At 33.5% G+C, this 27,374-nt stretch overlaps 2 protein-coding genes across 3 annotated transcripts; one reads left to right on the forward strand and one right to left on the reverse strand.

Annotated features, from left to right (window-relative positions):
- Positions 1-9,966: 9,966 nt before the first annotated feature.
- LOC132178203 (SWAP (Suppressor-of-White-APricot)/surp domain-containing protein / D111/G-patch domain-containing protein) lies at positions 9,967-17,053 on the reverse strand. 2 transcript variants are annotated; one of them, XM_059590654.2, is made up of 9 exons: positions 16,916-17,053; positions 15,066-15,513; positions 13,417-13,543; positions 13,031-13,137; positions 12,244-12,384; positions 11,234-11,368; positions 10,906-11,088; positions 10,420-10,598; positions 9,967-10,209 (listed from the first exon to the last, which is right to left on the reverse strand). In XM_059590654.2, exons 2-9 carry the CDS (start codon positions 15,469-15,471, stop codon positions 10,183-10,185), a joined length of 1,305 nt encoding a protein of 434 aa, XP_059446637.2. In that variant the 5' UTR covers positions 15,472-15,513; positions 16,916-17,053; the 3' UTR covers positions 9,967-10,182. The 2 variants fall into 2 exon arrangements, with proteins under 2 accessions (XP_059446637.2, XP_059446643.2); XM_059590660.2 differs by lacking the exon at positions 16,916-17,053 and having other exon boundaries at positions 15,066-16,503.
- A 2,045-nt stretch (positions 17,054-19,098) lies between these two features.
- Positions 19,099-22,583, forward strand: AGL26 (tRNA (cytidine(34)-2'-O)-methyltransferase). Its single transcript, XM_059607620.2, has 7 exons — positions 19,099-19,337; positions 19,426-19,541; positions 21,056-21,124; positions 21,270-21,328; positions 21,686-21,746; positions 21,832-21,885; positions 22,157-22,583. The coding sequence occupies exons 1-7, from the start codon at positions 19,184-19,186 to the stop codon at positions 22,433-22,435; spliced, it is 792 nt and encodes a 263-aa protein (XP_059463603.2). The 5' UTR covers positions 19,099-19,183; the 3' UTR covers positions 22,436-22,583.
- Positions 22,584-27,374: the final 4,791 nt, after the last annotated feature.

The following is a 27,374-nucleotide window of genomic DNA, read 5'->3' on the forward strand; positions in this document are numbered from 1 at the left end:
CATTCATTTTAAATATAGTAATGCTAATTTCTACACCCATTTATCATATATATACTTATTTTACACCGACTAACCGTAGCGTGTTTTAAGTAACTTCTCACGTCAATCACTTAAAAAAAAAAAACATTCAAAACATGTCATATTAGTTAATATGAAATGAGTGTAATAATGGGTGTGAAGAATAGCGTTATTTTTTTAAAAGAAAATACATCTAAAAATCACATACTCTCACATATATGTCAATTTAATATATTAAATTATAAAAATAAAAAATAAAAACCCCTTTGTCCTAACAAAGATGACTGGCTGGCGGCTGCTTTAGTTTTTTTTTTTTTTTGTCTTTTTGTGGGTGCACGTGTCTCTGTCATTAGCTACTAATTAATTTTGAAAGCAAGGCCAAGCCTATTAGGATATGATGCTTGGCTTATGGGCCAAGCAACTCAAGTCTAACACGGAGAGTTATATGCATTCTTTGCCTTTCGTGAAGGGGCACTCCTCATTGAACGGATAAGTCTCTTTAACTCGTTCTTTAAATATTCTTTAGAGTCAAGCTAGAAAACATACATTTTTTTTTATATTATTTATCATATTTTGTGTTAATGTAGTAGTATTTTTTATTTAAAAAAATTAATAATTAATTGGTATTGCCACATAAGCATGGTAAAATAATAATTAGATAAAAAGGTACTTTCTAGCATTACTTCATTCTTTAACAATATTTGCTACTCTTCATACTAAATTTTCATATCAGCTTCACACCCGTTACATCAGTTGATGTGAAGCTCGTGTGAAATCTAGTGTTAAGAGTAGCGTTATTCTTAGTTTATTTTACAATTTTATATGACAGTCACAATCAACTCTTAGATCAATCTTTAATTTTTATAATTTTGCTGAAAGAGCTTGTGGTGGGAGTTTAAATTCTCTTACACAATATAAAACTAGTTAACCAACTTTTGGCAGTTGTCATAAACTACTATCATTTTAAATTATTAGGCAGTTAACAAACATCTTCTAAAATATCAGAAAGACATTTTCAAGGTTCATTTTTTGACCCATTTAGCCGTAAAAGAACAGTACTAGTGATAGACTTTTCAGTCATTGACATTTCATAGAATTTGAAAGGATTTACACTGGTCAAACCTAGTTTATATATATATAAAACTTAAAAAAAAAAAAAAAAAAAAAAAAAACTAGGAGGGGCTATGGCCACCCTGGCCAATATTTAATTTCTTCCTGATTTAGACAATTAGTTTTATTTTTTTTGTTTATTAAAATCTAAGCTATTTCTATATACCTATTGATCATTCTTTGACAGCGATGAACAAAGTCAATGATTTTGGAAGCAGCCCTTCACAATATGAATGATTCAGAAAGGAAAGGAAAGGAAGGGAAAGGCAAAGAAGAAAGAGTCATAGTCAAGCAAGTTTTCAATTTCAACCTCATGGGGCTCCAGCTAATTAACATACCTTTAATTGCGTATATATGGAGATCATCTTAATTATTAACTACTCAATAAACTAAAAATATGTATTAATCCTAATTTCCACTTGGATTATTGATGATTGACAGAATTGAAATGAATCTTTAAAGGTTTTAAATTAAAAATTGTTTGATTGTTAATAAATGACATGATTTTCCTCATACTGTTTAACCAATGTGATCAACGTACAAGTCTTCTTAACAAGAAAAATACTTAGGTATTACAGCTTTTATTACAGTCTTTTTACAAAATAATATGATAGTTCACATGACATTTATCGCGTCAATCACTATTAACTGATGTGATAAGTGTCATGTAAATTTACAAACTAACGTGACAATTTACTTGTCACTTACCACATCGTCCATAATCAAGTCTAATTGTTTAGTGGTTAATGTAGTAAATGTCACATGAACTGCCATGTTAGTTTGTAATAAACTTATAATAAAAGTTACAGTAGTCCTAACAATACTCTTTCAATAAAGGCTGACACAACCACCCAGCTCTTAAGAGTTTGCATTGTCTTAATAAACAAAGTTTACTTATTAAAAAGACAATTAGTAGCTCATATAGAGTGAGTGATTTATAAAAACACTCATAAGTGCTAAGTCTCACATTAATTTTTTATTATATGATCAGATTGTGCTTTATAAGTAATTATAGGCAACTCAAATTACAATCTGACTAATTTTTTTAAAATGATAACACAGATACGACTAGCGCACACTTTTCTTATATCATTATGCAGCCGACTTCATACGTGTAGTGCCCCAGAATTTTCAAAGCTATTTAAATAGATTATTTTGATAATGATGTTATTTTAATATCCATTGTAGCTAAGGATTTTAATTCTTGGGAAATTTATGAGAGTGGTAATTAGAGAATGGTAATTGGTGAAATAATAGGATAGTAAATGGTAGGTATAAGGATGGTAGAATTTTGAATAAGAATGTAGAATAGTATAGGGTAGGTAGAATAGTATAGGGTGGGTAGAATAGTATAGGGTTGGTGAAATAGTGTAGGGTTGGTGAAATAGTATAGGGTTGGTGAAATAGTAAAATGAGGGTATAATTGTAAATTGAAGGTAGAATAGTGTTTGATTTTCTCCTATAAATAGAGCTCTTCTCCTTCAGTATTTTCACCACTCATCTCCTCTCCCATCTCTTGCATATATTCTTCCTTCTTCCGCTTTTTACTCGGTCTTTCTTCTTTCTAAGAGTGTTTACTCAGAATAGAGAGAGAAAGGGCGAGACCAAGCGCTACAAGAAAGAAAGAACACAAGAGATAGCGGACTTTAGAAAGTAGTTTCAAAAGATATACTAGTGGTGTTAGTCATATTGGAGCAACTAGATTCCTTCATACCACTTTTAGCTTCAGTCTAGAGGTAAGTAAATTCACTACCCCTTTTAAAGTTACTTCATGTCATGCTATTTATTTATTCTTGTATCAAACTGTAAATGATTATTTTATTTACGTATTATGAAGTTATGTTGCATGCATGAAGGATTTCTAAATGAATTATCTAAAAAGTTTCTATTTCTTTAAACGCTTTCTAAGTACAACAAGTTTATATTTGAAAGGGGTTTCCATTTTGAGAAAAGAAAGTTAAGAAATGATGATGATTATAAGAAAGAAAAATGATGATAAACCCTCCTACATGTTGCCCTAAGATGCATCAAAAGAAGTACAAAGAAAAGTACAAGAGATGAGATAAATGTTTATAAAATAAGGGCACATGTATGGAGGAGAGTATTTTTGGCCCCAAGATAAGTAAGAATGAGAAGAGTTCGGTACCGATACTCGGATGGAGGCGAAACCACTGAAGGAGGCTATGCCAGAAGGTGGTATTCCATCAACAGACCGTTGAGTGCACCAAGAAAAAGAGTTAATTGACGGTCGGGCATGGCTGAGGCCACAGTTCAGTGCCATGGTTACAAGGACCCGCAACCCTCGTGCACAGGGGTAATAGTGTACATGGGCCCTATTATGAGAAAATGATACTATATTTTCAACGATGATATGCTATGATGATTTACAAAGATTATTTATAATGATGCATTATGATGATGATTTATAAAAATGATTTACAACGATGATCTATTACTAGATGTAATAGTATGTATATGTTACGGGAGATGCAACCGTACATACAGATATTAATATGGCTAGAATTATATTTATTTGTGAAAACGATTTTCAAAACTGAGAACAAGGAGTAAAACTATTTATGGTTGTGGATTTTACTTGCTGGGCCCCCTTTGGGCTCATTCAGTTTTATTTCTTGTTTTCAGGTAGAAAGGATGCTGGAATAGGAGGCCGGAATGGGGTGTGAATAATTATTAATTTTCAAAGTCTTTTCATATAAGTTATTGTAATGATATGATATTCCGCAACTAAAATCTAATGTTTTCTAATTCCGCTTGTAATAAAATCTCTTGAAAAAAAAATGTTTTACGCATTTATTGTATCTTTTAAAATCAAGTACTCTGATAGACCTTATAGATCTTTGCAAGAATTTTTGTTGAAAAAGAAGAAAAGTGGCAAACTCAGCCTTAACGGGCTGGGGATGTTACAATACGACTGTGCGAGATGCTTAAATTATGCTACCTTCTAGGATAACCTTTCTATTGGTTTTGTATACATATCATTTATTACTATGGGTCATATTAGAAATGTTCCCTTGTGATAGGGAGAGAACTATCCATTTGATAAATTGCGCATAAATAGGGCAATGAGATGCTTTGACTTTGCAATTCCCTGCGTGTTTGAGCATCAAACTTTGATACTCAAAAGCTTTAAACTTGCATTTGGAAGTGTCACTATCATTTTCCACTAATATTACTTGTCACCTTCACCAATTTTTTTTTTTTTTTTCTTCTATACACCTCGTCTGTCTTCTATGGCATTTTTATTTAATAAAAGAATATAGACGGTTAAGCATAAATTCACTTAATGTTCGAAGATGTCCTAATCGTCCATATTGAATAACAGAAAGCAATATCGACGATGTAAAATTCATTGGTGTCAACTTTTTTGTGTATAATTTATCTTGATGGCCAGATTGCCTACAATCTTGTTACTGGAAGCATTCTCATTTCTACCCTCCCCGTATTAGATATATGGGATCTTAGCAGAGACGAACCACGTCAGAATTTTGAAATAATAATAATAATAATAATAATAATTCCTTAAAATTTTCGAAACCTCCCTCCCCCCACCAAAAAATAATAATAATAATAATTTGAATTCATTTATAATTCAAATTATAAATGAATTATTATAATTCCTTAATAATAATTCATTTAGTTTCATCTCCCTTTTAGTTAATTCATTACTTTCTTTAGGTTTCTTTTCAAAGCAACTTAAAAATCTTTCTTCATTGAAACTAATTTTGTGGATGCAACCTTTTTCTTAGCTAAGACACCATTAAACTTTTGAACTACTTTTAGATACCTAAATTTTGAACAAAACTTATTTGTTCTTGTTCATTCCTATCACAACATCGATGTATATGAGTACACATCAGGAAAGTTTGTTCACGATAAACGCCCGTAAAAGGTGTGTTTTTTAATAGTGATCGTGCCGAAATAATAATTTTTTAAATCTATCTCTTCAATTATCTCATACACTAAATATACATATATTTCCACTCATATAAAAGTGATGATCTCAAACCTTAAATTCTAATCATTCTACAGAAAAGAAAATTATTTAAATCCTATAAAAGTATTGAATAAGTGTACTGCCGATGTCCTGGCCTCCACTTTCCTCTTGAAAAGGCGCTTTTTTTAGATACTTCTTAAACGTAATCTTAACCTAAGATTACAACTTAATTTAATAAAGAAAATGACGAGTGGGATGAATATTTATAGATCTCATGTTTGGTGATTTAATTAAACATATATTTATGTCTCATTACATCCCACCCAAGAGTTGGCAGCCTATCAGTTGGAGCATGCATGCTTAGTCAGCCTCCGCGTGCACTTCATAAATTACCATTTTCTTCAATGGATAAGATTAGGTTTTCTTGATAAAAAGTACAATTTTTTTTTTGTCTCTCTCTCTCTCTCTCTCATTATAGAATATAAGAAAAAAATACTTTAATTTGTTCTTAGAAGAAGATGGATTCCTTACGAATATACCATTTTGATAAAAGGAAAGAATACTTTACAAAGAAGAAAGTACATGTTCTCATATCTTCTAAGCATTTTTTGTTTTCTTTTTGTATGAGATAAGTACATTATTTGGCCTCTTATATGGATGCAAGCTTTTATGACGGGATGGATTTGAATCTCCAGCAATTTGTTGTTCGGACTACTACTTGCATAAATAGGATAATGAGTTGCCCGAGACCTACTTGAACATGTATAGGTCCTATAAAGTATCTCTCACTAAGACGTGTCTATGGACGTGGTTGAAGATCCACTCGTGTATATTAACATGTAGAGGACGCACATTTGCTGTTGGAATTGTTAACAATCCCAACGACAAAATTAATAGAATATCTATGCCAAAAAGTGATTGGACATCATGATTGCCTTGTCTAAGATGAGCTGTACCCTCCCAAGAAAAAGGAGTAGATGTTGGGTAGCATGTGTGCAGGATATAATTGGATGGGCATTTAGGTGGGCAGGGTGCCAAAGTACCATATGGCATGATTGGCATCTCACAAATTACAACTGTAAAATGGGATTAATAAAGAATTTTAAAAAGGCAATACTTTACATAATTATTTTACTTGGAAATTTAAACTATGTAGGCCTATTTCCTGGCAAACCCCTTGATTAGCGACCATTTGGATTTTGGCCTCACTTTTGGGTACATAAAATATATGATTTAATTCCATAATAATGAATTAAAGGGCTTCTATGTTTGATATCTAAGAATCATTGGCATTAATGTATATATATTATTTAACTTGATAGTAGAATATTTAATAGGCCTCCGTCTTTGATACTAATCAAAGCATAATTTGGCATTATATGTGGATCCATCTAGTCCCAATAGTGGAGTGGGAGTGGGGTTAAAGCTGGTGGACAATGATCAGTTTCCATCCCAAGTTTGCTACAGGACTTTCAATGGACGGAACCAGAATTTTTTTATCGAAGGATCACAACACAACGAGGAGTTACTTTTGATAGAAGCAAGCCTAATTTTTAGGCCCAAAATTCATTATTCTCGAAAAAATTTTAAAACCAAGAGCAATGAATAGGGGGTGGTGATTAAACTGGTCAAACCCTTCAACCATAACCAGCTCATTTTGTATTGGGTTCATGTCAAATTTGTGGGTCGTGTGACGATTAAATGGGTCAAACCCCTCAACCCTAACCAATTTATTTTGTGTTGGGCTCGTGTCAAATTTATGGGTCGTGTGACAATTAAGTGGGTCAAACCCTTCAACCCTAACCAGCTCATTTTGTGTTGGGTTCATGTCAAATTTGTGGGTCGTGTGGCAATTAAACAGGTCAAACCTCTCAACCCTAACCATCTCATTTTGGGTTCATATCAAGTTTGTGGGTCGTGTCAAAAATTGTCAACTTTGATGTCATGTGTCGGGTTCGAATTATATCGAGTCATAGGTATAATACTATATAGTTCAACTCTAATTTGATGGATTTAGTTAATTAAACGGGTCAAAATTCTCAATCCTAACCTAGTAATAAGCATGAGCTCCCGGCCCTTGCAGGCCGTCTTCCTCGATAACCGCATTATAGCAACTAACAAATCACATTTCATGTGAATCTTATTATGGATGGGCACATTCAATTATTTTTACAAGCTAATATTATTCTATATTCCTCATCCAAAATAATGATCAATAATTAAACACAAAGGACCAGTTATATATATTCCATTTGCCGTTGCCCATGCATGAATGTTTCTTTCTGTCTCCCAAGATAGAAAAATATTCTAGGGCAGAAAAGATGGTGTGAGAATTTTTTTTTCTCATCTGTTTCAGAGGTGGAATTTATGTTGTTCAGTAAATGGATATGGTGATGAGTTGTTATCATACACTTGCATGCAACTTTTTCTTTCATGTACTCACGGGATATATCCTATAATAAGAGACTCACAAGAGTTTCATTTTCTTCTTTTTATTTTCTCCTTTTATTATATATTATTATATAGCTTTTCTGGAGATGCCACAGTTCTCATTATTCTGCCGCGTTTGATACTGCGATTTTGCAGATTAAAAGTGCGATTTTAAAACAAATTGTAGTAAATGTATTATTTGAAAGTGTGTTTTTAAAATGTTGAAATAATGATGAGGCTCTGATACAATGTTAAAATAACTGGAGAATATGCGTATGGACTCAATACTATATTTATGTGTGTTTGAAACTGTGTACACATATTTATAGTTGAATAAGGCCAAATAAACTAGGAAATACAATCAAAGAATTAATGGACAATATTATAGAATCAAATCACTTTATACAAGGAAATATAAATTAATCAAGTAAATACAGTGAATGTCATAATATATTCTGAATATATTCTAACACCGTGAATGTCAGAATATATTCTACCATAAAAATACATTGGTTTGAAAATGTAAAAAATTATGTGTATTAAAATCGCAATCAGCGGAGTGGGTTTGATTTTAAAAGCTAAACTGTAATTTTAAAGGTCAAACGCTTAATTGTTATTTTAAAACTCACCTTTTAAAATCACAATTTGAATTGCAAACCCAAACATGCCCTTCTTTGTCATATCAAAAACCAAGCTAGTGACAGGCAATGTGGTTTGGAAGGTGATTTTTATTTTTAGCTTAAAATTGTTCTGATGTGAATAAAGGTGAAAATCTTTTTTTTATTTTATGTTTAGGAGCATTTTATGTTTTAAGTTGTTCGTTAATGTTTTTTTTTTATATAATAAAAAACATTTCTTCTTTCCTCACCATGAGTTGTAACATAAGATAGAACCTCTATAATTAGGATTGTGTTATCATTATTAAAATTCAAACGTATTTTTACCCTTTTGAACTTGAACTCATTCTTAAATTTGTTAGGAGGAAGACTTTCCTTTTTATATGTAAGACAACAAGGAAAGTTAAGAAAGAAAAAGGATTCTTAATTTCTTCTGTCAAACCAAATTTTGATAGATAATCAACAAGAATATATATGAGAATGATAGAAATTTTCTCCAAACTAATCTGAAGGAAATATCATTCAACTCCTGAATTGGTTTGAAATAAATTTCTGTCCATATGTGAATGGTTCCTGAAAATGATGGAATGAAAGGCAGCAGCCTATGAAATTAGGGTTTTTATGAAATTTTCTTGGCATGGAGAAAGAAAAGGTAGGAATGGAGCTTAGAATAGAACTGTGTTCGTGATAAGAGAAAAAAGAGAGAATAATATGCAAAGATTTTGAGAAATCTTCTTCGTGTAAAAGACAAAGTTGGCACGTAGGCTATGATTGTTTGAGTGGAAGGGAACATGGACACGTGAAAGTTCCTTTTGCTAAAGTTGTTGCTCAAAGCTAGTTTGGATTTTGTGATTCTGATGAGACTGAAAAGGATAAATTTCGATTTTGGGTAAAAAAAGTTTATAAAATATAAATAAAAAAATAAATAATGGGGTAAAAAGAGACAGAATCAAATGAGTAATGAGTTTACAAGATAGTGGAATTGAGGCATATGTACTAAAGATTCTGGCCATGTCCATACAAATTATTCACTATTTTTCTTTTTTGGGTAAACTGGGATTCCCTATATATGACATTGATAACTATTTATTTATCCTTTTAAAGACAGATAACTATTCACCATCTCTTCTTTGGATAAATAGAGATTTCTTATTAGATACAAATTTTAGTAATTTTATTATTTTGATTGCTCCGGACAACAAATGCGAAAGAAATCATATGAGATCTACTTTTTCGAGCAGGTGTATTGCAATCCACCTATGCTCGAACAGGTAGATTCTATAGAGGCTCTCTTAACATTCCGAACATACTAAGGATCCGAATCCTTTCTTATTCCACTAGTTGAATACCCACAAATTTCTTTTGTTTCAATAATTGGAAAAGGGTAGTGTTGTATTTGCTAGGGGAAAAAAAAAAAAAAAGGAGGATCCATTTGAGTCCATTCAACCACAATGCAGTGGAGTTTCTCTATAACAACTCAGAGCAGTTGATCTTAGTGCAATCCTCTTCGTTGTGGCAACCAGGACTCTTTAATGTTGTAGGTTCGTCTTACAAAAATTACCTATTTTTATGGCCCTTTTCTTAGTCCTTGGGTCAATTAGTTACTACATCGAGTCATTTACTCGGCCCATTTTCATTTTTTCTTTAGTGTTATTTGACACTCTATCAGCTATACTGAAAAGCTTGTAGGTTAGGTGTGTATCTTGTTTTAGCCTAGTTAAATAAATCTTTTTTTCTTTTTTTCTAATAGGGTATTTAATTTCTCTTTTGGAGGACATATCGATGCTTATATCATGCGTATTCCATTCATTAGAAAAAATAAAGAAAAGAAGTAGCTGAAGAGGAACAATAATGTTGCTCAAATTAGATTTCTAAATAAAAGGTTGCAGTTTGTCAAACACTGAAATTCATAATTCGTAAAAATCCATACAATTTTGATTTTCCAAAATAGAACCACCCCCCTTTTTTTCTTTCACACCACATCTTAAGCATCTAACTTCAAGTTATTTCTTGAAGAAAATCTTCACATGCAGAATTCCACAGTATAGTTGCTCAATAGTAAGCTTTCCGAGGATTGTTCTGGGGGGAGAAAACAAAAAGGCAACGACTAAGAACTCAATCGTAAATGCAATGGACAAAATTTTCCTCCAAACTGATGCAAGTGAAAATGGCATGCTCTAAAGACATGTCAATTTAATAGATACTAGATTGGAGGAAAACTTTGTTCAAATGTAATAATAGTAGATATCTATTTAATTAATCTTCAGTGCAAAGGAGAGTAGGCAATACCAGAGGGTTAGGTCTGTATTTATAACCAAGCATCATCCGCTTCTTGTACTGCTCATATATATCATCCTCAGGAGTCACCTCCCCAGGTTGGGAAGCACCCACCCCCAAGTGATCCTTCTTAACATTACCTGCCATGATTGGATCTGCAATACCATTTCTGGAGCTCCCCAGACCCTCACCTGCAGTTCACATCAAGGTTATGAGGTTTCTTATCTAAGAGCACCACGACAACATTATAAAGCAACAATTAAGTCAAAGAAGGTTCCTAACTTAAAATTTGTGAGGACATGTCACACATTGAGCTGTCATTAAATGCACTCCATAGCTTACTCCTCATCAGGATAATTAAAGAAAAAATAATAATCATCCAACATTTTCAACTTCACCTGAATCAGATATTAGGGTATGCAGGTGTGCAGGCATGTGTATTTGTCTGTGTTAGTGCGAGAGAGAGAGAGAGAGAGAGAGAGAGAGAATGCAAGGCACCTTCTTTCCAACCCATTTTAGACAACAGTTTATGCCCCACGTTATCAGCCTGAATTTTGGCCTTGGCACCAGCCTCTTTGAAAGCTTTCTGCGCAGCTGCATCATTACAAGTAGCCATGAATTTCTCAAGCTCTTCTTGTGGGATGTAATCACCCATGTGATGCCCTTTCTTCCCAGGACCTCCTGTGCCAAACAAAAAGAGAGAAATATTCATGGTAAGACGCAAAAGAAAACGTGCACCAGAAGAAAAGATATTCAGATAAAGTAGTTGGTCAATTATAAAGGCTGAACAAATAGCATTTGTCTTTACTGAAGAGCAAATATAGACCTTGAAGAGAAGCAGGAGGAGGCATTTCGTCTTTTGAGTATTTAGGCTGTCTCAATCTCTCTTCCTGTGCAGCCTTCTTCACGTAGAACTCCATCATAGCTATGGGATCTGCAAATGTTGGTGCACTAGCTTCACCTAAAATCAGAAACACACGTAATCAGACACAGGTGTAGCACATACAAGAAGTATTGATTACCAAGCAATCAGAAGCTACTTTGCAAATTGGATTGAATGGCTACGACGTGATTTTCATAAAGGCAAAATGGAATTATGCCTATATAAGGTACTGCTGACACACCAAAACATGTATTCTTCTTCTGAAACAGAAGCCACAGTGTGAACTTTTCTAACATGTAACTGAAGGAAGTTCTTTGTTTTCTATGAGAACCGTGGGAAGTCAGTCATAGAGTACTTGCAAAACGAGTGGGAGCAAAGAGAGGTTCATTCAAGAAACAAGTGGGACTAATGAACATCTTTGGAAAAACCAAACAAAAGGGAATGATTTTCTAGGACCAAAAAAACTGCAAACGGGGTGGAAAATTGGATGGTCATCATGTCGACCTTGCACACTTATAGTTTGGTAGAATTGTAAGAGTCCATTTAGCTTATTGTCATAAAGCAATCACAGTCATACCGTGTTAATACATGCCCATTACTCCATCAGGCCAATAAAACACATTACTGCACGTTCATTGTTTCCATTCCCCAACCCCAGGCTGAATGTAAGACACCTACTTTTTCTTTTCAAAATTTTCTACAATGTTTTCTTTTGCAACCTTTTCTGGCTAGTTTGGTGTCTTTTGATCAAAGTCAAAACATATTGTGCCAACTGCTACTATGACTAACACGGTTAGACCAGTCACTAAAATCAGCCAAATACTAAACACCTTGACTAGCAAGGAACCAACTCAGAATGCTGGGAGGAAAAAAACATGAAAATAGATGTTACACATTTCCCAGAGAAAACCAAGAGAAAGCATATAATAGTATATATGCTTATATACTATTACCAGATCTTCCTGCTGAAGTTGTTTGAACTCTCGGATCTTCAGTGGCTTCATAAAAAGCAGCGGCAGGGGTTTGATAGTTATGCTGCTGAAGAGACCTTTGGGAACCGCTAGTGGATTTAGAAGCTGAAGTGCTCGTACCACCTACACATTCAAGTGCTTCATATCTTAGTCTAGGAAACAGTAAAAAAGAATAAACAACAGCAGCAAAAACAGAAACAACTATAATAATATTACAACTAAAATCAGGGGGAGGAAGCCGGAGGCAATAACATGACAAGTAGACAAACAAATAAAGGTATGGCTTTTCTCACAGGATCATGAACCATGTTGTTTATAGTAAACCATAAATTGGCTATGAAACCTAGACACTAGTAACTGGAATTTTCAATGGACCACTATCAACTACTACTTTGACCACACCCTACAAATTCACAACGCTACAAGCAAAAATACAAAATGAAATTCATCCTATTAGTGTCCGGCCTATGTTAGCAATTATCTTTGGGGTTTTTTTTAGGGGGGAGGGGGGGAAGCAGTAAAAATTATGACCTTTTAATCATTTTCCTGTTCCAAATCAATAAAACAAAGACAGATGGTTTCTTTTAATCTAAGTTGCTAGGAAATTTGGTTTTTAAATAGCAAAATTACAAACAAAACCCATTTACAGAAGTGTAATACGTTTATTAAAATTAGTAAAACTTCCACCAACGTTGAGGAAAATATCAGCAAGTAAAACCTCCATATACAAGAACCACTGACACCACTTTGTCAAGATTAAAGTACCAACCATTATGAGATGTTTGGGATTCTCTAGTCTGAGAAAGACCCTTTTCCTCTTCAGCAAGCCGATGCTCATAATATTTGTAATCTGCGCAACTTTCGTCAAATAGAAACCTGCAAAAGAATATATAACACCACATTAATAGAGAATTAGAAATTTCGTGAATCTAGGAGGAAAATTTGCAATCGCCAAAAAGTAAAAAAATAAATGTTCCACGATATGCATGACGAATGATATATATATATATATATATATATATATATATATATATATATAAAGAGTTACCAAATGGGAAAATGGCAACACACTGTACCACCTCAGAGTGGAGACAACAGAGAGCATAAGCTAAAAAAATAACACCAAATATGCTTCAAATTTCATAGATAACTTACTTAAAAGGTGTGTCTCCAGGATTTTTTTGACGTGTAATATGCTCAAATTGCCTTCCATTTTTAGCCACAAAACTTGCTAATTTGTCAGCAACTATCTTCACTGTAGGATCACTTGGAGAAGGTGGTGCTGCATATCACTTATAAACTGATTAATACCGAGAGCATGAACAAGGGAATGCAAATTACTCTTGTAGCAGGCTTGCCACATATTCCAAATCTTTCATTGAACATCTCTTTCCACCAATGTTGATAGGTACTAAAGGTATAAGCTGCAGTCATGAGACAAGAAATATTCAAGAATGTTTTGTCCTCTTCATTCATACCACTTCAAGAGTAGAGATATACCCAGATGATTTCCTCAAGAATAGTGTACTCGATGAAAAGGAAAAATCTTATTCACACAATACTGAAAAAATGTAGAATATAACAACATCAAACAGGTTCGAAAGGATATGTGCCAGACCCACAACTTCTTTGATGGTTAACAATAAGCAAACATTCACTTTGATTGGAAGAGGAGAGAGGAGTAAACCTTTAGTTTGCCTATACACAAATCATTTCCTAGGATGTCAGAAGAGCACAAAGAGAATCAAAGATTAAGTTATATGTATTATCATCCCAAATCCACCTCAAAACAAAAGTGAGTACAACATTCTAGAATAACGTCCAGATAAACCTGCTTATTCTCCCTCCAATTTCCCTTGCTTAGCCAGAAAATAAAAAAGACAAAAAGATTAAAAAATAACTATTCTCTTCCATTCCCCTTTCCCTAGTTTCACTTCTCTTTCTCAAGTAACAACCAAACAGAGTGGTAAGGTAGCCATTGTGTGAGAAATGATGATTGCATTCAAAAACCACGACTGGATCATAAAGTGCCTAAAGATTTGGTAGAAAAAGTTAAATGCATCTTTCATTGGAGAGAAGCACTAACTTCAGAAAAGAAAAAAAAAAAAAAAAACAAAACAAAACAAAAAACAAAGTTAAATGTAATCACAGTGGTTGGGAGATGACAACCAGTAATGAGTCAGATGGGACAGAGCAATATCTGTCTATCCATCATAACTAAAACCATATCACTTTAGAAAAATAAAGATACACAGTTAACCTAATTTAAAAAATGGCCACTTGAGGACTAAGAGCCGAACAAAAAAAGATTCTGAAACAAAGCCACCGACTTATCAAAACAAGTTAACAATTTTTTTTTTTTTTTTGATAAATAATTCATTTCATTGATGAGCACAGAGGGGACAAGTAAATAAATAAAAAGACAACAGAAAAAGGAGGGAGGAGGGGTGTGAGTGGAGAGAGACAGATAAGTTGAATGCACATAGTGGCTACTTAGACAAATTCAACAATAAAAGATTGAGACTACCTAGAAATACGAAGTTGGCAGATGCATCATTATCTTGCACTTTGCATATTGCATGGCACATGCATTATAATTGGTTGAAAGTGTGTGAAATATTTTTCAAAAAACAAGTACAGATCTAGAGCTGCAAAAAGAGAAGGCTATTGACACAAAAGCTAACTGCAAATAGTGGCCATCTTTTCCTAATTATGTTCCTCAGAAAATCAGAACACTAAAACATCCGCAGACCTTCCATGGAAACCCAACCAAATAAAAGAATAGTTATATAAGCAGTAATTACCAACGTCCACTTGTCTTGATGAATGCTCAGAGGCATCAGTTTGATCTAACTTCTGCCGTTTCGTTGGTGCATCAGCTAAAACTTTCCCAGCATCTGTGTCATCTTCATCCTCATCTGCACCTAACTTAACAGGAGGCGCCACAATCTTTGACTTTTGTTTCAAGCTAAAAGCAAGTTTTCCACCTGAAGCAGCCTGGGGGTTCTTGCGTGTATCATTAGTCTTAAGTTTCCCACTTGTTCTACTAATGGTGTGGTTAGGATTCAATGACCCTGATTCAATTTTGATCGGTTTAGACACCTCTAGTTTGACACCCTTATCCTTCTCCTTCTCTTGTTGAAGCTGTTTGAACCTCTCCATGAACGAACCATCATTAACAAATAGGGTAGGAGGCACTCCTTTGTCCATTGGCAAAGAGCCAAGTATGCCTAGGCTGTTTACAGCAAGTAACTGTTTGACAAACAAGCTTCCAAGCGATTTAGAAAATGAACTGGAAGTTTAGGTCTGATCTTTCTAATGTGTGAGTGAGCAGCAATTTTTAATCAAATAACAATAATATTAGCCAACAGGGAAAGAAAATAAATAAAACAATGAAAAAATGAAACCTATTGATGAAATAACCAATATAAATTCAAAACTTAATTAATCACCCACAAAACCAAATCTTAAAATCACAACAATTTGCGACTGAAATTCAACTTTAAAAGCAAATACAAAGTTAAAATCAACAACTATGGAAACCTCAAGTGAAAGAAAATGGCATAGACGAGTGTTGAATGGGAGAGTTTAAAAAAAAAACAAACCGATTCCAATAGCCTGTACACTAAAGAAATATTCAACAAAACACATAGCATAACTATCCTAAAATTGTTTGTAAACCAATAAAGCAGAAACAAAATCACCTTCCAAAATTACAAACCACTAAAACACAATACTTGGACTTTGAGACTGGCAGTGGACATATGAACTTTAAAATAAGGGAAGAATGTGATGCATTACTGTTCAGGCCTCCATTATTCATTCAGGAAAAGCTAGCAGATGATAGATATCTTGACAATAATTAATCCACAGCATGAACTACTGCTCTATCCTAACATTGGTATAGAATGCCCCCAATAAGAAAATAGCATAAAAATGCAGTTCTATACCCTATACGCTCAAACAAAAACTTACTGAACCAAGATTGGCTCTACTATATCACTTCTTTGCTGCAGGATTCCATTCTAGAACCCATAGCAGACCCTTTGAAATTCAAATTTAGCTTAGCAGTGAAAAACCCAAATTCCACTAACGCAAAACTATGGTTTCCTGTTCTGTACATTTCTAGGCTTAGACAGATAAATTTCTCCAACATGTCCAGAAAACCCTTCATTCTTGCTTTGTTAAAAAGGAACCTATGGAAAGGAACTCCTTTTATATTAAAATTTAAAAAAAAAAAAAAAAAAAAAAAAAAACGAAGTCAAATTTTAGCATCTTACCAACCTTGAGGAACAAAATTCCATTCATCTAACAAAATTTAACCTTTCTATACAAAATTTTCATACAAAATCTGCAAAACAAATTCCAAGCATTTAAATTTCTACAAAGTGAATCCCTCACAAACCCAACAGCAATCACACTCATATAAGCCAATACCCAATCCCAAGCCCCGCATGGAAAAGCATAATTACAACCCAAAAATTCAGAAGCCACCAAAGCCTGTAAACCAAATACACACAAAAAACTCACACACAAGAACATGTAACTCGAACCCAAAAACAAAATCCAAACACTATCATCCCCACGACAGGCCAATCAAACACACAATCCGACGGCCCAAAACCAGAAATTAGGGTTACAAGGCTATATTTACCGGGAGATTTTCAATCAAGATTGATTCGATTGCAGATCGCTGAACCGATCGTCCCGATTTGGATTTCGGAATTGGGGATTTTGAGACCGAGAGAACGAGAGAGAAGTAAGCGCTGGTCTATTATAGGGTCGGCGTGGTTCTTGTTCATTTATACAAGTAGATTTACGGTTTTATGCCTCGGAGTATTTGCACACTAGGAATTATACAAGCCACATTTTTATTTCATTAAGCTGATCATATAATTAATTAAGTACCAAAAAAAGTTTTCTTAATTTTTTTTAAATAACTACCGATCCAATAACTAATAATACATTTTTATCTCACTTTTACCAATAACTAATAATACAAATTAGCCATTGCTAAGTACAAATATAAGGGGGGAAAATCATATTTAGCCATAGGTTAGGCTTTTGTCTGATTTTAATTTAGTCTTCATGTTTTTAATTCAATAATCAAATTCTTATATTTTGCTTATATTTTAAATAGATTTATTTGTTACTTTACCGCTCAAATTTACGTTTTTATGTTTGCCACATATGACACATTTTGTTAAATTATCAGTTATCTTAAAAGCTTAAGCTGATAGGAAGAGATAAATTTAATCACTTAGGCCCCATTTGGTTTGCGGAATAAACACTTAGATTGGACTAGCTAACACTAGATATAGCTAGTCTTTTGTTTGGTAACACTCTATTCTAGGAATAGTCTATTCTCATGAGACTTTAATCTCATACACACAGGCGTAGCTAAGCTACTCATTTTAAGTGGTTTAACTAATCATTTCCTGTGGGATTACATTAATGGTATAAGTTGCCACAAAAAACCCCACTTGTGGGATTAAATTTCATTCTCTCTGTTTCTCTTTTCTCCGTCTCTATATTTTGTTACCTCTCTTTCTCTTTTCTCTCTGATTCTTCAGTTTTTATGTTTTTTTATTTCTTTTGATTCTCTATACCGTTTCTCTTTTTTTTTTTTCTTTTTTTTTTTTTATTTCTTTGATAGAGAAATTGAATCTGCAAGGTTTTTATAAAATACAAATATATAATCTGTTTTTTTGATTTCTTTTGATTCTCTATATATTCTCCAACTATATATATATATATATATATATATATATATATATATATATATATATTTCAAGATTGAGCTTGATTTTGTTTTCTCCAACTATATTTTTTTTATGTAAATAATTTTGTAGCATAATTGAAAAAAAAGAAAAGAAAAAAAAAAAGCCACATACGTGACATAATTAAAAAAAATTTTAAAAAAAAATTATAGTAAAGTTGTTTAAGTTTCAAAAAAAAAAAAAATGAAAGTCGTTAATAATATAAATTGTATTTGTATTATAAGGGTTATTTAAGAAATTTAATCACAATATGATTTCATTTACCAACATATTACATTGTACCAAACAAAGGAATAAGATTAACTAGTATTCCAGCATTCCAAGTAAACAAGAGAATAGGAATCTATTTAACACTCTTCTATTTCCAGTAGTAGCTAATCCTTTTTCAATGGGATAAACATTCTGCGAATCAAACGAGGTTTTAATCATTACTTTAACACTTTTCAAACTTCATTTTAATAAGTGAGGCACAATGTGTGAAATATTTAATTGAAATTGAGTGAAATTGACGTAGTCAAGGTTCGTTTTAACTCTAATACAATATTAAATTACCAGTTATCTTAAAAACTTAAACTGATAGAAAGAGATAAATTTAGTCACTTAATCATTACTATAATACATTTAACACGCACATTATTAGCACCATGATGACATATTTCCTACATCAATCAAATGACACATCATCCATAAGAGAGGGAAAAGAAAAAAAAAAAACACCTTGCTTGAAACAACAAAATACCCTACCCCTACATTGCCGCGTGTTTTGTTAGAAACTTCGTTTAGTAGGGGAAGAGGAGGAGGACGACGACGACGGAAGAAGACCTCCTCTAGCACGGCAGTCAAACGCGAAGCGGGAGAGTTTTTGCGTTCATCGAGAGAAAGTTTTGTGAGAAACCTACCTCATGTTACCCGATCATGGTTAATTTAAGAAGGTAAAGGCAGAAAAATATATAGGAACATAGGATATGACAACATATGATAGCTACATATGGTCCTATTTATTGATGTGTTTTAGAATTTTTTTTTTTTTTTTTTTTTTTTATTGTTAAAAAAAAAACCCACCCAAAAAGGTTAGAGATGAATAGGAGAGACTAGAGAGCAAGCAAAGAAGAAGAGGGAGGGGGGCTACAGCTTAAGCTAACATGGACGCAAGCGGCCTGAAAACGCTAAATGCCATCACGTCTTTCCATTTCCGCTCCAAAGCTCCTCTCTTTCGCTCTCCCCACTTTGCCCAGTTCAAGCACAAGCTCCACCTCTCTCTCTCCTCCCCTCGCTTCTCTCTCCTCTGCCCTGTTGGTACTCTCTCTCTCTGCGCACATGTGTATGCTTTTCTTGTTTGGGTTGGATGTGATATGATGGGTACGATATTTTTGTGATGTTGCAGCGGAAAGAAGTGAGGAGAGTTCTTTGCCTTTGCCTTTGCCTCGCGGTGCCGGCGAGGCGTTGAGCGAGGAGGTTTCGAGAAGGAAGCTTCTTCAAGTGGTTTTAGTATCACCTCAGGTACTACCACTGAATGCTGCAAATGTTTTCAAAGGCATTAGCTTCTGGATTTATATTTGTTTCCGTTAGTTTACACAACCCCATTTGTAGTTTTTTTTAATTTATTTGGAAAATTGATAAAGTTAAGAATTTTATCATGGTATGTGGCTGAATTCTGTGGAAATAGAATTGGTTATATGTGAACTGTTTTGGGAGCAGTATATATTGTATTAACATGTATAAATACTAAGTGTTGATTTTTTTTTTCTTCAATTTTATAAGAAAAAAATATGTTTTGGGAGTAATGATCTTTTAGGCATTTGTGGTTGAGCTAATGATCTTTTAGCTGTCATATCCTTGCTATTTGCTGAGGATAAAGATTCATCGGAGGAGTCTTATTTGAGTGATTTTGTGAGCTGTAGATCCAAGCTTTGCAAGGGTTTTAAAAGAATGAAAGCTGGGCATTGTTGGAGACTGACTTCTTTAGTTTGCTGTATGGGGCTGGGGTTGAAGGAGAGGGGGAGGACATGTAGAGCTTGAGCTTATCTATGTGTCACCAATTTGAGGTTAAATCTTGTCATATAGGCTTAAGGGCTCTTTCACATTAATTTACAATGTGTCATGTGTAAGCAGCATTTTTATTCATTATTTGGAATTTTATGTCGATTAAGTTGTTTTGAGTGTCTTGGGTTATCTGTAATCAACTCATATTTGTAGCCGGTGTGGTAGACTTGGCTGTGTTTGGTGAAACACCCCCTTTATGTTCGTTTCCATAATAAACTCATAATGGCCGGACTTTTGACGAAGTTGACTTCTCTATTTGTGATTTAAATGCTACCTTCTTACGGTATTTATATGTGTGACATGTATATATTCCTAACTTTTCCTCATCGGATCTGGTAGATCTGATTAATTTTTGTATATTGTAGAAGCCTATAGGGTGATTGGCTTTCTTGTATGCTATTCGTTTACGAGGACTTAGCCCTTCTCTTTCAATAAAATTATTATTCATCATAAAAAATTTATATGAGTGATGACAGACTCTTTTTTTCACTTCTTGCAATTTGTAGAATACTAAGGAGTGAATCCATGCTTCTTGTAATGAGACAGGAATTGGTATGAAATTGAAAACAATATGTTAACCCTGATAAAATCGGGTATCAATGCAACTGGATTTGCATTGTTTGCATGTATGACTAACTGGTCTTTGATAGTTCTTAGTCTGAATTTGCATTATTTTTAGTTTGTTATTTATTTATCAACTTGGCTGACACAAGTGTTTTTATGTGCAAGAGTTTCCTTATATAATAATATTTTACCTTTATTTTTTGTTAGATAATTAAAGTTTAAATTGACCATGGTGCTTCACTTTATACCTTTCCGCCTCTTATTAATCTTTCTAAATATGGATAATACTTTGGGTCTTCCAGAATTTGGTGACTCCAAAATCATAATTTCTCCATGTTTTCTCTTTTGAGTTGCAGACTACCTCAATTTCTTAAGGCAGGCTCTGAGATTTCTATTGTCCTTCGCAGATTCCTGGAAACACAGGTTGCATTGCCAGAACATGTGCTGCATCAGCTGTTGGACTACACCTAGTTGGGGTAGATCTTGCCAGTTTGTGTTTGATTATTATCTTTAGTATTTTTGGTTTGTATAAGCAGGATGTTTGAATTGTCCTATACTGTCCCTTCATGGTAAAAGTTGCTATTGGCTCTCAATGATTAACATGCTTCTTTTCTTTTTCAGCCATTAGGATTTCAGGTGGATGATGCAAAATTAAAGCGTGCGGGGTTGGATTACTGGCCGTATCCAAGCATATCTGCCATGAATTTTCTTTACTTCTGCTACTCTTTCTGTCATATATAAATTCACTTGTAGTATGTTGAAGAACCGGTACTTGATATGGGAACTAAAGATGCAAAACCATCTCTTTTTTTTTTTTTTTTTTTTTTGCCTCAAGGTTAAAAAATAGTATTAAGCACATTTTTCTACCTTTCATTCTTGCCTTTCATGCCAAAGCCAGACTCTGTAGTTTTGAATTTAAAAAAATCATGGCTTCAGACAGATTTTCCCCAGCTGATTTTCATAATTATATTATCATATTTTGTATCATCAATGTCCTTAATGATTACCTGTTTTCAACAATTAACGTTCATTGTTAGATATGTGGTTGTTAAAGTTCATGACTCGTGGATGGAGTTTCGAGACTATTTCAGGCAACAGGTTCCTTTTGGTTCCGAAAGCTGATTTCTAAAACCATTCTCTTGCTTTTTCTTTGACTCCATCCGTTTTCTGTCATTTGATACAGGATGGGGAAAAGCGGTTGCTTGCATTCACCAAGAGAGGAACAGCAATCCATTCAGTAAGTTGCCCCATCCTTCCTCTTTCTAGTTTGCTTTATTTATACCTTTGTGTATTTGTAAATACTCATTGCGTCAATCTGTTGTTCTAACCTTTATTTTTTATTAACGAACAACAAACGCTCCATTCTGGTGAAAATTTTAAGATTTCATTATTATGTTTGTTTTTTGTTTATATTTCGTTTTCTTATTCAAATCTGCCTGTATACAGGTTCATCATCATAGTTAATGAAATGTCTTTTGGGTTGACCATCATTGATTCTATTTTTGCAGGATTTTTCCTACAGAAGAGGCGACTATCTCATATTTGGGTCAGAAACTTGTGGCCTACCACCTGAAGCTCTGCTAAACTGCAAAAGTGAAGCATTTGGCGGCGGGACCATTCGGATTCCAATGGTTGAAACTTATGTTAGATGTCTAAATCTCTCTGTAAGTGTGGGCATCGCCTTGTATGAAGCTTCCAGACAGCTAAACTACGAACAAATTCAAGTACCACCTGAAAATTGTGTGGATACAGAACAATCATTTATTACTGAGGATATTTTTGCTTAATTCAATGGTAGCAGAGTTCATATTTATTGGCAAGCTGAACTTCAACGAGTTAATGTAGTGTTCATCCATCACAGACAGGAAGCTTAAGTATTTATTTCGATTCTTTCTGGCTCGGGTTTGTGATTATAAGATGTTGAAAAGCCTGAAATATGTTGCAGAATGAGTCCTTTTTTGTTGTTGATATGGTTAACTCTTGAAAACATGTTAGAAATTGGTGGATGGGAAAATTTGCATATGGATTAGTATATTTTGATTTCTCTAATTCAGGCTCTGTCATTCCTTCTATATCCAATAGTGATCAACACCATCTCCTACTAGGCTGGGGATCCAAGTTGTTTGCCCAAAGTGAAATTGGCCCAGTTCAGAATCTTATATGGAATATCCAAATCAGATAGATGAATCACGATTCATGCATGATGCATGGCCTCATTAAAAAGATGAAAAAAAATGCCACACAAAAAAATTTAAAGAGAGAGAGAGAGAGATGACTTATATTTGGGATGGCTTTGGTTTGTGTCTGGTGACTATGTGCATACGACACAAGCTGGAGGTGTGATGCGTCCCAAACTATTGATGAAACACCTTAGTTTGAGTTTAGTACCCAAAAGACACGGGACACAACTCTTAAACATCTCTTTCTCTCTCTCAACTCTTAAACACCAATTCCTTCAGTAGTTGAGAGAGAGAAAGTGAACGAGGACTTATATTTAACATTGACTTTAGTTTGTATTATGTGTCTATAAACACAAGATGTAAGTTGGGCTGTCACACGTTCCAAATTACTAATATGACACTCTAACTTGTATTTGATATGCACAGGAAACAGAATGCAAGCTTTAACATCTCTTAACAACAACAATTCCTTCTTTACGTAGTTAAGGGATCCCTTTCTCTTCAATAAGATGAGATTTTTTCTGTTTAATACATGAAAAAGAAAAGAAAAGAAAGGGCAATAATAAAAACTCTATATGTTTATGGAAAGAGATAGCTCTGCCTCTGCCAATGGTGTCCGCCGACATGTAAAAGGTTGAACCATTTTATTGTTAGAATTAATTAGTTTTTTAGTTAAAGTCCAGTGTACAAAATCCACAAAACCATAATAGGAAATTAGGGACACACATGAGAGGTTACGAGCCTTCCACGTGAGGACTTTGAATGATGTTCTAATGAAGACGACACACCCCCATGTTTCCTCATCAGCTTTGACCATTTTGTCGGTCAAGCCTCACTGCTCCTCCATCTTAAATAAACACCTACAAAAGTTCGGTGCTCTAAATATGTTGATTCTTTCTGAAGGATATTTCAGTAATTTAGCAATTTGAAAAATACATATGATTTTTTTTTTTTTTTTTTAATATAGTTTTACTTTTTCGGGCAGGTTTTAGACCGCTCGTTTCCTGTTCAAGTAGATGAGCCTAGTGTATTTTCTGTTTGAATTGCTAAAATGCGTAGGTGCCTCTTCTAAGATTTTTTTTTTTTTTGAATGATGTTTCTTGAAGTTTATCTCTTTCGGATGCCTGTCATAGTCCTCACATTTATGAAATTAGGATACTCTCTATTTCATTTGAACTTGATAATATCCAGTTAGTTATATTGAGATATTTTTATCTCTTCAAAAAGTAAAAGACTAAAATACTCCTTCAATATAACTAATTGGAGAAGATCTAGTTACACATTTAATCATAATCTGATGAAATAATGGTAATAAATACGACTATAAATATATAATTGATGACAATAATGGTTATTATTATTATTATGGCTATGAATTTAGACTGCGAAATCCTCTCTCTCTCACTTGCTCTTATAAATATTGTTATTGGGTTTAGATAAAGTTTTTCTTTTAGCCGTCTCATCCAAAATTATATAGTATAAGGACATATGTCACTTTAATGAACTTAAAAAAAAAAAGTCACAAGGTCTGAACCATAGAGTTATCCACAAGTAGATCTAATTTGTATAACTTTAGTTCAAGTAGTACAACTTGAGCAAAAAAGTAGGTTGGAAAATACTCCTATATAATTTTCTTTAGAGTTTGTTTTCTGCTACATATTTTTAGTGCAAATAGGTTTTTACAGATAAAAAAATAAAAAAATAAAAAATCCCCTACTATTTGGTTGACAAATGAAAAATGGACATACCAATTTCTTATTATCAAGAGTCCTATCAATCCCATGTAGTATTTATTGAAGCATGAAATTGAAATATTAGTGACAATCAATTATGAAATTATATGGATTAAAAATAATTACTATTTAGGAGGGGGAAAAAGAAAAGTTAATAGAGAATTGGGCCATCATGATCAATCATTTCATATGGAAACTGATAAAAAGAGAAATATCTTGTTCTTTATAAATGATTATGACTTACTCCCACCTGCACTCCATTGCTCATTATACACAATGCAGGCAAAGATATGATCTTGGGAAGAAAAATTAAGAAAACCCAATTAATGGCTTAAATTTAATCATGTTTCTCTTGCCTTTGAGTTTTGATATCATCATTATCACATGGTGCACATGCAAGTGTCCTATGGTGGGTGGGATCACAGTCCATCTTGCTTCCACATAACAGGCAGCTGAATTCAGATTTAAGACCTCCCTTTTTCTTTTTTTCTTTTTTATTACCATTAAGGGTCGTGGTTCAATGGCTCAAAAAGTTTTCAAGTGGTCAGGGGATGTATTAGGGCGTGGGTTCGAATCTCCGCAATGGAGAATCTCCACGTATGCCTAATTAGTATTAATCATCTTAAATTTTTATTGATGTCCTGATAGGATTGGATTATGCTATAGTTCAGTCGAATTTGAGGGAGTGCCTGTGATTCTCACTGTCTAGGCCCCTTTTATGCGGCTCTCAACGGGTAGGTGCTACTATGGTCACGCCCATGGAAGATAGTTATAATTAGTCTTTTCGGCCTATCCTTTTTGCTAAATTTTTATTTTTTTATTTTTTATTTTCAAGAAGAAGTCTTTTTATATATAAAAATTATATTTTCCAACCAATACCCAAGGCTAAGAGACTCTACTAATGTAATAGGAAAGTGAGAGAGAGTGAACCCCATTCAAAAATTCAAGCCAACCAAGGCCAGGCCTACTGACAGCCTATTGGATGTGGTCACTACCAAGTGACTTGGACCCACATGAGGCCAATGCATGTGTAAATAAATAAATATGGATTGTCTGATGAACCTAATTTATATATCTTTTTATAAATAAGACAAGAAAGAATGAGAATCCCAGATTGATATTTTAGAGAGCAAGAAGATATGAAAATGCTTTCTGAAAAAGGTAAGGACACCTTGAGTCCAATCATGTTTCTATAATTTATCTACATTTCAATAAAACATTTTATCATTTTATATTTGATTTAAACTTTTAGAATAAATAATTATTTTAACTAAAATGCCAAAAGACTCTTGAGAGAGAGAGATGGTGGAGGCCAATGAATGAATGATGATGGCATTGTAGACTGTTCTGGAATTTCACTCCACGTTTCTGATAATGACAGAGAGAGGGAATGGCATTTTGTCATGGGGAAAATTGAATGACTGAAAAGTAAAGTAGATGAAGAGATAATAATGAATGATATTAAATCTTTCAGTGCATCATGAGACTTTTCTGCATTTCGTCGTATCCCAATACTATTTTGTGAATCTTGGCTCAAAAAAGCATGGATTAGACATCCATAGGCTCCCTTCCTTTGAGCTGGAAATTATCGGATTGATTATAACCTACAATGCCTTTAATCTGCGTGCATAGAAATAGGTCAGAGAAGGGTGAGCCGCACAGTTGTCCATAGCCTAGCTAGAGTGGTCCAACCATTTCTTATGTCAAAAGAGTGATTCGATTATTTCTAATTGTACCCGTCTGATATTATATTAGGAAGTTATATAAAATGGGTGATTTATAAAGATAGTTATAAATATTAAGTTTTACATTATTTAGTTATTAAATAGTTTATAAAGATAGTCATAACTTGTAAGAATGATTGAACCATTTTTGTGAGTCACCCCAATGGCTACTCTTACACGGTTTCTATATATATATATATATATATATATATATATATATATATATATATTTTTTTTTGACATGTTGCATAAGAAGAGGAGGGAGATCTGAACTGGTAATCTCCGCTTCATTAAGCGTAAGCTTAGCCGATTGAGTTACCTCTTATGGACTATATTCCGCTTTTTTTTTATGTGTTATTGCGTTTTGAGTTATTTATTTTAAATAAATGGTTCGTATTAAAATTCTAGTGGTAAAGCCCCCACCATTAGAAATTAAAATTCATAAGATAATTTTACCTAAAAAATGTAAGTGGTGTGGAAAAATGAAATTAAGGAATTTACTTATGCTTTTGGATATAGCAAATCCAAGACAATGTTGATAAGTTGTACCTTTTTGAAAAGTAAATTGGGTATCTTAGGATTTAGCAAACTTTTTTTTTTCTCTGCCCCACAACTTAGTAGAGTTAGAATTACTATTTTTCACTTGAAAAGAATTTTCCGTGGATATTAGAAAGCTAATAGGGGGCTAATGCAAAAAGTTTAATTTCAAACGGAGTGTTAATAATGCGTGTAAAAATTAGAGCGTATTTCGGTTTAATAGACTGAATTGAAGAAAAACTTTGTCGGAAATAATTATGATTTCAGATATTATACCCAATTAAAGCTTGTTTGATTGTTCACTAAATCAGGCAAAGAAATGCTTTCCAATGCTTTTCCATCATTGATTGAAACTCAGATTTATTGTGAAATCATGGTAGGGACTTGGGTGCACCAGCATGCAAGATGGTGTCGACAGTACGAATCCCACACATTAAAAAGCTTGTAAGTTGTAGGTATTGTTCTGAAAATATCCTTTGCATATAAATAAATAATAATCAATAAGGAAAATTATTATAAAGAGACATTTTCTTAATTTTATTTCCAGCCCTT

Source organism: Corylus avellana, chromosome 2 (assembly GCF_965113065.1).
Source record: "Corylus avellana chromosome 2, dhCorAvel1.hap1.2, whole genome shotgun sequence".
NCBI classification, from domain to species: Eukaryota; Viridiplantae; Streptophyta; class Magnoliopsida; order Fagales; family Betulaceae; genus Corylus; species Corylus avellana.

Bases quoted from the DNA above. Each gene is read 5' to 3' on its own strand.
- LOC132178203 (XM_059590654.2), bottom strand. From the start codon at position 15,471: ATGGACAAAGGAGTGCCTCCTACCCTATTTGTTAATGATGGTTCGTTC. The intron at 12,385-13,030 runs GTTGGTACTTTA...TTGAATGTGTAG, and splicing joins ATCCCAAACATCTCATAATG to GTGGTACGAGCACTTCAGCT. The intron at 10,599-10,905 runs GTGCCTTGCATT...TGTGAACTGCAG, and splicing joins TAAAATGGGTTGGAAAGAAG to GTGAGGGTCTGGGGAGCTCC.
- AGL26 (XM_059607620.2), top strand. From the start codon at position 19,184: ATGGACGCAAGCGGCCTGAAAACGCTAAATGCCATCACGTCTTTCCAT. The intron at 19,338-19,425 runs GTACTCTCTCTC...GTGATGTTGCAG, and splicing joins CTCTCTCCTCTGCCCTGTTG to CGGAAAGAAGTGAGGAGAGT. The intron at 21,329-21,685 runs GTATCCAAGCAT...GTTCATTGTTAG, and splicing joins GCGGGGTTGGATTACTGGCC to ATATGTGGTTGTTAAAGTTC.